Here is an 11,227-nt window from a genome sequence, read left to right on the forward strand (position 1 = left end):
AAGGAGGAATTCACAAAATGATGTGTCTTTGGACCTAAATCCGCAAAGAAGTCTCTGTTTTCTGCCAGGAAGAATGGCTGATGGAATTTAGCTTGAGCATGATAAAATCTATTTGTGTATATAATGCTGCTTGCTTTGGGAGTACCTTTTAACAGTCTATTTGGATAGGTTTGTGAAGAATGTACAGTGCCTTGCACAAATATTCCTCCAGAACCTTTTTGCCATCAGCCTCAAACTCCAATAAATTTTACTGCGATTATATTGGTAGACCAACACAAATTAGCACATTACTGAGGGTTAGAAAGAAAACATCTGTGAAGAAAAGCCTCACGAAGACTAAGAATCATACAAGGTCAGGGGTGAAGTTGTGGAGAGTCACAAGGGGAGGTTACGGTATGTAACAATATCCCAAGCTTCGAACATGTTATACACCACTACTCAGTTCAATGCAATGATAGAACTGTTCAGAAAAGCAGGTAAGAGGCTGATAGAGACTCTGAAGGAGCTGCAGGTGGGAGAGTTTGTCGCAAATTTGAGACTGGACACAATGACACACCACGCATTTTTATTTCTAATCAAAAAAATGATACATGGTTTTCAGAAATGATTAGAAATAAAAATGCGTGGTGTGCATTTTTATTTCTAATCATTTCTGAAAACCATGTATCATTTTTTTTTTCTCACATTACCCCAAGTTGAGTTGGTCTATCGCATTAAATCCCCAAACATTTGCATTTGTGCTTTACAATGTCTTAATATAAGCCCAAGGATTAAAATAAATATACAAGGCACCATTGCTGATTTATGATACAGTTCCATCTATGTTTTTCAAGCATACCAAAAACTATTAAAGTCTAATTTCTGTTCCATATTTGCACATATATAAGATTTTGTAACTTAGGGAAATATATTAATAACACCAGATGCAGTAAAACAGCAGGAGCTGCTTAATCAGAGCAGACTGTCATGTTTTGCGCAGTGGGTCTGGAGTTGGTACATGTTTCCCAGAGGAAATTTTTGCTTGCTCTTCCTGTGAGATGTAGAGATTTGTCTACATAATCACAGAGGCACTCAGCAAGACATCTGCCTCCAAACACTGTCTGTCCTGACCTCCGCTCTATTTTTAGCTGCTCGTGAAGTTACATAAGAGTTCCACACAAACAAAACCAGGGGTCATGAGAAGACTGGTGGGGTATGACAGGCTGAAGATCTGGCACATGAAACGGTTAGCTATGTCCTGGAAGTCCGGAGTTAAATAAATGAAGCATACAAAAGCCCCTGTAACTTATGATCCTACTGTTTAGGACTATGTCAACCTGACCCAAAACATAAGTCCTTACTGCTGTAATAAAAAAATAGGCTTGGTATGATTTAAAAAAGAGGGAATATGAGGCCGAAGAGATAAACAGAAGAAAAGTCATTAATGTGAATGTGTTTCTAAAAGCTATGCAAAGTCTTGACCTTTCCTGAGAAATCTTTTATTTGATAACCTAAGGTTGAGACTTTTTGGTGGCAGTAAAGTTATCCTCTAAGTTTTTAATGTCTACTTTTGTGCACAAGAATATCAAAATGGCAAGATAAAAGCAAATGCCATTTTCAAATATAGACTTTTCAGTTTGGCTGTCTAATGCATGGAGAGTGCTTGCAAATATGTTTCTTGGAGTATTTTGTATGGGTGTTGTGTTGGTGAATTAACGAGTGCTGTATTGGAGCATTAGGTGTGAAGGATGCTTTTAAGCTGTTCGGTCCTTGAATAGCCAAATTAAGAGCTGCCTCTGCGTTTTGGACGAAAAGTGAAGTCTGTTCCCAATGCAGTTTGGACACCCCCCTGGCTTACCCTTGTCATTGGCCCTGTTTCTGGTGTTCATGGATAAAATCTTAAATTGTGGGGAGAATGGGATCTGATTTGGAATCTCAGAGTCTGTCTTTTTGCCGATGATTTGATTTTGATGCCATTTTCAAGCCTTCATCCTCAGGGAACTATATGGTTGAGATAAGAGTCAGCTCTTTTGCCCTACAGCTTGGTGCTGAGTCGCTTTCTTTTGCTGAGGAGTTGTGATATCTTGGAGTCTTGTTAACAAGAATGTAAAGGGAGATGGATAGACTCTCTTGGGCCTTATTAACAGTCTTAAGGGCTTGGGCTTGGTCTGTTGAGGTAAAGAATGAGCAGAGCCAAATAGGCAAATGGTGGTTTATTATGACCGCTTAACAATGAAAAACTAAAAGAACAAGATTTCGGATATAAGTGGCTGAAATGTGTTTCCTCCGTAGGTTGGGTGGGCCATAGTGAGAGGGAGAGGAACTCAATCATCCAGTGGGAGCTTGAAGTGGAACCAATGGTCCTCTGTAATGAGTCATTTGAGGTTGTTTGGGCATCCAATCAAGATGCCTCCCATTAGAGATTTCCTGGGCACCTGCCTGTGAGAGCAGACTCTTGGACAGAACTCGCTGAGACCTTGTGGATTTGGAACACCTTGGGTGTTGGGATCCTGCTGATGAGCTGGATAATTTAAGTATGGAGAGGACAAGCAAAGTACAATATATTGATGGATATATACACATATTTAAACATAAATTACTTTTTGTGGGTGAAAAAATGTTTGCAAATTTCAATGGACAACTAATACTGCTGAACATTTAGAGCTAAGTTTGTCATCACATTCCCGTTGCCATGTAGACATTTCTTTTCAACAGACGGCAGTTAGGGACAAATGAGCACAGGCAGATTTCCACAGTAGTAATTTAGACAACGCACGAAGAAGGAATAATGTGAAAACTATGTAGGAACATGCATTAACACCATAGTTTCGAACACTCCAATACTGTTTGTGAAAGGGGAGTGTCACTGTTTCAGTTGCACTGAGATCTGGCTGATGTTGCTGCATTACACAACATTCTAAGCAGTCATTGTAGTGACGTTAAAGATATCATCTGCATCAACAGAAGCTTTGTTCGCCATATTGCATCACTCCTTATAAGTGTGTTTAGTTGGTCCCCCTGGTTGTGCTTTAAGGCCTCACTTGATATCACTGCAGGGTTGAAGCAAGAGTTTAAAGAGAAAAATGTCCTGGTTTGGAAGTGCAGTAGGAAAACAGTGGTTTTCTTTTGGAAAACGGCCACAGTGTGACACATTACTTTACAAGGGTCTTTTGAGAATGCTGTAATAGTTCTCACTCCATTTTCTTTTCTTTTTTTTGTTTGGAGAATTTGCTTAGAGACGAGAAAATGTTTAGAGCTGTTCTCTTGCTTAATATTTTGTCTCTCTCCCTTTGGATCTATGCCACCAAAAGCAATTTAACAATCACTTGTCTGTGCACAAATAATTTTATTTCGTTTGTAAAGTTCATACCGGTTAATGCTCGAAATGACTGGTGGAAGCAGCATTTGGTTTATTTACATAAAAAAAGCTGAAGCTACAATGAGAAACCCTTTAGTTTGTTAATACTGGCAAAATTTACCTTTCATATGAATAGTGCTAAAAGTCCAGAGAAGACATTTTGTATATTTTGCACATTTACCCATGACAGTTATGGGTTCCTCATCAGTATGATGTACATTATTTTTAATTTGTGGAATATTGCAAACAAAAATAAGTCATTTTTTGGTTTCTTTTTTTCTCTGTCCTGTTTCCATCTAAACTACAGATAGCCCGACTAGCATCTCAGGTGATTGGGATTTGTCCTGTAATCGGTGGGTTGCTGGTTCGAACCAGCCTCTCAGTTCTTGTCTTGTAGCTGTGATGCGTTACTTGCTTTGCCTGCTGGCTGTGGTCAGAGTCCAGTGGCTCTGATTGAATAGCAGATGTGCTTTTATCATCACTCTGCCCCAGATCAGCTGTGGCTACAATGTAGCTTTCCTTATCATTGTGTGAATGTGTGTATGAATGGGTGAACTGCTCTGAAATCATCTGACTTGATAAAGTGCTATGCAAATTCAGGCCATTTATCATCTTACCTGTGAAAATAGTTGGCACATTGTTGTGGTCTGCAACTTGGCCACCAGATGGCAGCGCACTGTCTGAACTGCTCATTTAACGCTTTAGCTTGTTTTTATTTACTTTATTTACTCAGGATCCAGGGGGCGCTGGTGCCCAACTTCAGTGGTGAGTGAAAAAAAAAAAGGGGTACACCGTGGACAGGTTTTCAGATCATCACGGGACAAACATCCCTAAGGGCAATTTAGAGAAACAAATAAATCTAAGATACAAACGTTTGGACTGTGTGAGCAACTCAGAGTACCTGAAGAGAACTTGGAGTGTAATTTCTACTAGAAATGTGGTAATGTAAAAATTTCCCTTGGTAACGCAACTCTTGAATCACCACGTTTGCCTGTGGCAATAGCTGTCATGCCTTGCAAGCTTGTTATGGCTAGAAGTTTTGCAGCACTCAAATTTTATATTTGCATTTATTAAGCCATTTAGTGTTTCTGAAATGAGACACATGCACAAGATTTCAGGATAGGGTTGTAAAATTCTGCTTTATAGCTTGATTCACTCTGAGTTCCTATCAACCTGAGTATCTGGTGAGATCTTCTAATTATTTCTCCTAACTTGGATCATCCAGACACCGATTTTTTTCATGCAGCTGAGCCACTGACTGAAATCCCACATTTAAAGAATTAGATCAGAAAAGTAATGAACAGTCAAATTCATAAGACATGTTTTCCAATTGCACTAGACTGAATGTGGCACCAATTTTCTAAAAATCTTGTAAACACAAAAAAATTGAATATCTGTGCTGATACTCTTGTCTTTGTGTCTTGCAGGTGTTTGAAAAGCTGAAAGACCACATGCTGATTCCTGTGTCCAATATGGAGAAAGTTAAAGTGGACGGGGCTCTCACATGCTGCTCTGTGCTCATCAGCAAGAATCCAAACATCTGAGCATGTTGAAAAGTGATCTTTCAGTGCATGCTAATCAAGCACTGCAGCTGGTATACAGCTTAATGTTGAACAAAAAGAGCAAGTTAGAGGAGAGATGAGCACTTTCAGTAATTTCTATTACATAAAATCTAAAGGGAACCATCAGGTCATCTCTCCAGTACACTGAAATTAGAATAAGACGAGTTAAAATGTGAGAGTAGTTTAGATGATAAACATAAAGCATCAGGTTACCAACATCTTTTTAAAGAAATCAGGATTGATAATCGAGCTATTTTGCCCTAAAATTTAAAACCGACACTGTTCAATATGTTAAAAGTGAACAACAGGACCAAAACAGCTGTCTCTTCTAATGTTAGATATTGTTTAAAATCAGTAGAGGGATGTATGTGCCATGTTGATTTACATCCTTGAACCTTATGAAGATTCATAGCTTATGTATTGACTAATCTGTGAATACCATTCAGTGTTTATGACTCACAGAGAAGCTCAATGAAATTAACACAGATTCAATAGATTCCTATTTTGTCATTGTAAGCTGAAATATTAATAACATTGTTCTGCAGATCTAAAAGAAGATGTGTATAGAGTTAGGCTATATTGTTTACATGCACCATTTTGACTGTGATTTACCTTTTGTGTGATCTTGTGCCTACATAGTGTGAGTAAACTTACATTTTTAAAGAAATGTATTCTGGACCAATATCAAAGAAACCAGTTCAACTAGAACTGTCACCTAAAGTTTCACTTTTATTACCCATTCACAGCAAAATTCTGACTGTTTCCATACACTTGGTGCTGAATCTAATTCTGAAAATACATAAATATGTTTAAAAATGACAATGTAGCAAAAAGCTTGAAAAGTCTTTTGGTATGATGATTGTAATCTTTTTTTTAAATCCATTCCTGTTTTAATGTTTAAATTTCTGCCCTTCAAAATCCATTAGCACTCTTACTTTTAATAACTTGCTTAAACAAATTGCTCGTTAAAATCCAGTTTGCTATCTAATACTACACAACCACCAACAGTTTCAGCATATTTGTTGCAAAAAAGAAAAGACTAATTAAAAAATACTGTACCAACCATGCATAGGTCATGAATGTAGTGCCTTGCATAAGAAATCACACACATTCAACTATGTTTTACATTTTAATCATGTTAAAACCACAGATATTGTATTTCACTTCATGTAATAGAACAACAGAAGTCTGATACCGCCAAATAGCAACTGCAGCAACCAACCGCCTTTAGAAGTAAACTACTTAGTTAATAGTGCCACGTTTGTGGGATTACATTTCAATATTAATGCAGTTGTTCCTTAAAGATCTGATATTAGACAAACAATCATGAAGACCAAAAAACACAATCATTGTGTGGTGGGATAAAATGCGGAGACGTTTACTCCAGGGTTAGATTATACAACCCTATGCCAACCTTTGAAAACCTCTTTTCTTAGTTGAACAAACCATTTCCACTTTGAAACAAAGTGTTGTCATCGTCATACTGTTAAGTTGCTTTTTATCAGCAGGAGCTGGTAAGAGATGATGGGAAATATGACCATAGTTTAAGGCAGGGCAATACTGGAATAAAAGCTGACTGAGATAGATATTCATGCATTGCTTTGTGGTAAAATATCACATAAAATACAAGGTACATACATTAACATTTGTGGTTTGACATGACAAAATGTAGAAAATACTTTTTAAGGCACTGTATGTTTTTATTGAAACCAACACAACCTTCCTTCCTACTTCTGCCAGTGCCTTTGTGGAAAATCAATGACTTTTCTCCCACTGAACGACTCTGAGGTTGCTGCACTTTCTCCAACATCATTAGTTCTGCCTGTGTTTTTGATTACACTGGATGTTTGTTATTCTTGTTTGGCAGTTTTTCCTTCAGAAACTGATGTATGCCATCCTGTCAGCACTCTCTGCAGCACAAAATTCAACAGGACCAAATGTGATTGCAGTCAGTTTTCAGAACCAGTTAACCACAGTCGTGTGATGAGCTTCCAGCAGAAGCCAACCTTATGTTGCTGCTGCTTAAGTAGCTTCATTTCCGTTGTTGGTGAATTCGTGTTTGAGGCCTGTAAACATGACAACACGATAAATACAAACACATGTTCTATAATAACCCTGCATGTCCATCACATCTGAGGCAGCTCTGGTTCTCGGTGTGATTGTCTGTGAAAGTTGAGGAAATGACATCAAGAGGTGACTCAACCTCCCCCCATAGACATTAGCGTATGGGCAAGTGGGCAGTGATGAAACATGGAAAGAATTCATGTCGGGAGGAAAAGCAGCTTGGGGAGTAAACACTGGCCCTTTTAAATTTTCTTCTTCTGTTGCCTGTCTCACTTTGAACACATTCTGTCTCCCACCTTTCTCCTAACGCCTCATGGACAACGCGGGGCTACTTTATCAATGTGACATCATACGCCTTGGCAGACGGTGCTGATCTGCTGCTGGTGTGATAGCAAACAGTAGTTGGACTGGATAGTTTTCTTCTGATGCCTTAGCTACAGTATAATGATCCTCCATACTTAGACTGTAATTCTGAACTAATTCAGCTAAATTGCAAAATTATCTAAGTTTGGGCTCAGATAAAAAAATATTTTAAAGCTGTTAAAACGTCAAACATGTAGGGTTTACATCCACTCCTAGTTGTTAAGGTGTTATTGTTCCATCTCAGGTGTTTTGGTTTTAATTCAAACTGTCGAACTCCTCTATACTTGAGCCTTTTCCTTTTATTTTATGAATAAATCAACATTAGCTTTCATCTGTGTTGTGAGTCATTTATTAACCTTAGAGTAGAAACTTCTTTTAAAACAAATAATGGCATCTCAATCCTCATATCTCATATGAGTGTGCAAAAAGTTAACAAGATCACAAGGCCTGAGAAAATGTGAGTTTATGTTTTTGGTCCAGATTCAGTCCGTGGTCCCTCGACGTCCCTCATTGTGGCTGCACACATCGGCATGTTGATGTGTGCTGCCACCTTGTGGTATTAAACAAGAACTACAGAACAAAGTACAAGGTCCCTGCGCAATGTGCACAATGTTTCATACTTTTCCAGATTTACGATTTACTTTATTTAAAACAGCGAAAATATACAGTACACATTAACCACAAGAGAAGAGATGCACTGTATGAGGTTATAGCACAAAGTCTAACTTTGCATTCCCCAAAACTGCCTGATACAATTAAAATACAATAATAAAACAACAACAAACAACATAAAAACACCTAGATTATTATTATTATATTACTTCTGTTTTATTTTTCTATACTTATCAAAGAATTTGCAAGATTTTTCTCTCTAAGTACCCTGACAGCCTTTAATTTTTAAAAAGAAATTTAAAATTTATTATTCTTAAACATTTACATGTTTATATTGTAAGTATTCAAGCTCTGAAGCAAGTAAGTAATGGATTACTAAACAGAACTACAAATAGTAAAAAAAAAATACAATTATACTGTCCCATACAACTGAATGTAAAGTTAGTTGCTAATACTTAAACTTAATGTTACATGAAAAATATAAGAACTGTTATATGTTCAGCATAATCCAATATACTCCAAAAATAACTGCATAAAAAAGAGCATTTATAACAGCACTTATTGTTACAACGGTTATAATAAACATTTCAAGCTTTTTTCTATATATCCGTAGTAATATAGCAATATTCCTTTTCATTTTTATTATCACCTTTCTAGTTTTTAATTCTTTTTCAAATGTAGATTTTACTGAAACTATATCCAGTAATCTATGTGAATTGATCACTTTTGTACAGAGAACTTAAGTTGGAGGCACACTTGTGTTGCATGTTTAGTCGAGGAAAAGGTTAGTATAAGGGTTACTTTTATCATGTCCAACATTGATGTTTTTATTCAAGCCATCTGTAGACTGAGACAAAGGTAGGTAAGAATGGTTAAAATAGTTGCTGCACGAACAAGGCTTAAGACAGTGGCATGTTGTAGAAAGGTTATCTCCTTTCTCAGGATCTTTTCCATCTTTAAATTGCTCATAGACATAACAGTTTTGCTTAAGGCAGAGAACGGACAGATCTTTGTTCAGAGTGACATAGTCTCTGAGGGTTTCGCTCCCAGAACTCCCATCTGCCTGTTTCTCAAAGGAAAAGCTTCCATCAGAGGAGAGGAAGTTGAGTTCTTCAGAAGGATTGTCAAGGACTGGAAGCTCATCAGACATGATCTCCACTACAGAGGAGGTTGTTTCTTCAAAACACAGCTTCGATGTGACTGGAGGATTCTGTAAGGTGAGTTCATTAATTCATGGTGAGTAACTCAGAATTTATTTAGTCATTCAGCTTTAAATGTATTAATTCTGTTAACATTTATTATACATTTCTACTTATTTTAGGATGAACTATGAACATTTGTTTTTTGTAGTGGTGAACATGTGGGGAGACAAAACAAGACGATCATTTGGGTTTTATTCCTCGAGGATTTTAACAAAATGAGAGCAATGTTAAATGAATTATGAGTTTTACAAAGTGGTGGACTTTTATTTAAAACATGTCTCACAGTGACAGCTGCTCTAGCAACATTTTTTTTATTTAGTGGAGCTTCTTCTTTCATAGAACATAGAATTTACTTGTATTTTTTTTCTGGGTTTCCCAGTTTCTTTCCTGGAAACATTAGGAGTTACTTTCTGGACTATTCAGTAAAGTATCGGAAATGTCTTACAAAGTAACTTATAAGCTGAAGGAAAGCAACCACTTTGTTTCATGAAATTTTCATAAAGGTGGATGGTAAGTTCTGGAAATGACTTAAGTTCTGGGAAAGTACACACTGTATTATTTTGTGCTACCATTTTGTTTTTATTTGTTGTTTTGTCTATGATTGCTTATGATTACTTTAAACTTTAAATCCTGCCACTAAATATTTTACCCATTTCTGCTGGTTGATGTCTGTCAGGAAGCCCTGAAGAACTTTTTCAAGGTTGGGCCCTGGAGGCCAAAAGAGCAGCTTGAGCTTCCTAAAAAAAAAAGAACATAATGATGTTTTTTTCTAACACTTTTCAATTTTTTCAAATACTAGATCTTTTTCAGAGAATGTATTACTTCTAAATATTGATATTTGTTTTAAAAAGAACATATAATAAATTTATAATTGCTTTCACAACAAAATAAATAGTTGAAAACAAAAGTACCTGCGACAAAGTAAAACGGTTGGGATGAAGAAGATAATGATGATCAGCATGGAACCACAGAGACGCCAGAGGAGCTTCCTGTCTAGAAACAGGAGAACTAATTAAGGATTTCTACAACCATGTTTTTATTTATAGTTTGTTTTCGATCAGACACACCTGCACTTTGGGGAACTATTGCTCGCACAGGTTTCGACCAGGCACTCCAGTATCCAGGATGTTCATCTGGTCTGTTTGCACATTTCACAGAAGCCTGAACCTCAACCTCCTCACCTGGTTCCAGTGAGAGCAGAAAGCTGTCGTCTTTTACCTGCAAACAAGAGGGATTACTTTAAGTATTTATCTAGAACTATTACCTTATAGATTAATTAGAAAGAAGTGGTTCATGTTGGGTCTATTTTTATCCTTTCTTCTTTAAAATAGTTAACTTTTAAACAGGTTCTATTTAAATGATTTCTTTCTTTTACTGGTTTTGCTATGATCAGGGCAGGATGTGATGTCCCAAAAATGGGGTTAATCACAGTTCAATCATGATTTAACAAGGGCAGGAATTATATTATACATAGGTCTATGTTTGGGTTGGATTGCATTTTTCTTTAATAAATGTTATAATTCTTTGCTCATTGTTTTATTTTGTTATTTATTCAGGCTGTCTTTTCCTGAAATTGAAATTTTTTTGATGATTTGAAATATTTTTGTAAGACTAGAAATCAAACATGGGCAAAATATGTGAGGTGGCTTTACTGAGCACCACATTATATAAATTCAATTCAAGTAAAAAACATAAAATAAATACACTTAAAATGTACATTACCTCTACTGTTTTTTCCCCAAGTGTCTTAGAAGAATAATGAATTCTATATTTGCTTTTCATCCATAGGTGTTTTAAATTTCTGCCAAGAGAAACAAGCATTTTCCCCACAGTGTCTTCTGGCTGTAGAGAGACAATGGAGGGGGGATCCAGAAGACCTGCACATAAAATAAATTATTTTTCATAATATGACTGGAAGGTCTCAAAACTTTGACTAAGATCAAAAGGTCAGTGAAAACTAAAGAGATAAACAACCATTAAAACAACACAGTGTTAATGTTTGTTTATGATTTCACAAGAAAATCTGAATAATATTGAAGCAAGTTTCTTACAGAGTTCCTCCACATAGACAGTCCTCTTGTACAAAG

At 36.5% G+C, this 11,227-nt stretch overlaps 1 protein-coding gene across 1 annotated transcript; it reads right to left on the reverse strand.

The window, feature by feature from the left end:
* Positions 1 to 5,775: 5,775 nt before the first annotated feature.
* Positions 5,776 to 11,221, reverse strand: mpl (MPL proto-oncogene, thrombopoietin receptor). Its single transcript, XM_015054965.1, has 6 exons — positions 11,192 to 11,221; positions 10,863 to 11,017; positions 10,208 to 10,358; positions 10,052 to 10,133; positions 9,790 to 9,877; positions 5,776 to 9,148 (listed from the first exon to the last, which is right to left on the reverse strand). The coding sequence occupies exons 2-6, from the start codon at positions 10,959 to 10,961 to the stop codon at positions 8,708 to 8,710; spliced, it is 861 nt and encodes a 286-aa protein (XP_014910451.1). The 5' UTR covers positions 10,962 to 11,017; positions 11,192 to 11,221; the 3' UTR covers positions 5,776 to 8,707.
* Between the last annotated feature and the right edge of the window lie 6 nt (positions 11,222 to 11,227).

The sequence above is a fragment of the Poecilia latipinna genome, unplaced genomic scaffold (genome assembly GCF_001443285.1).
Source record: "Poecilia latipinna isolate Pla-1442-1.1 unplaced genomic scaffold, P_latipinna-1.0 Scaffold1288, whole genome shotgun sequence".
Taxonomy (NCBI): Eukaryota; Metazoa; Chordata; class Actinopteri; order Cyprinodontiformes; family Poeciliidae; genus Poecilia; species Poecilia latipinna.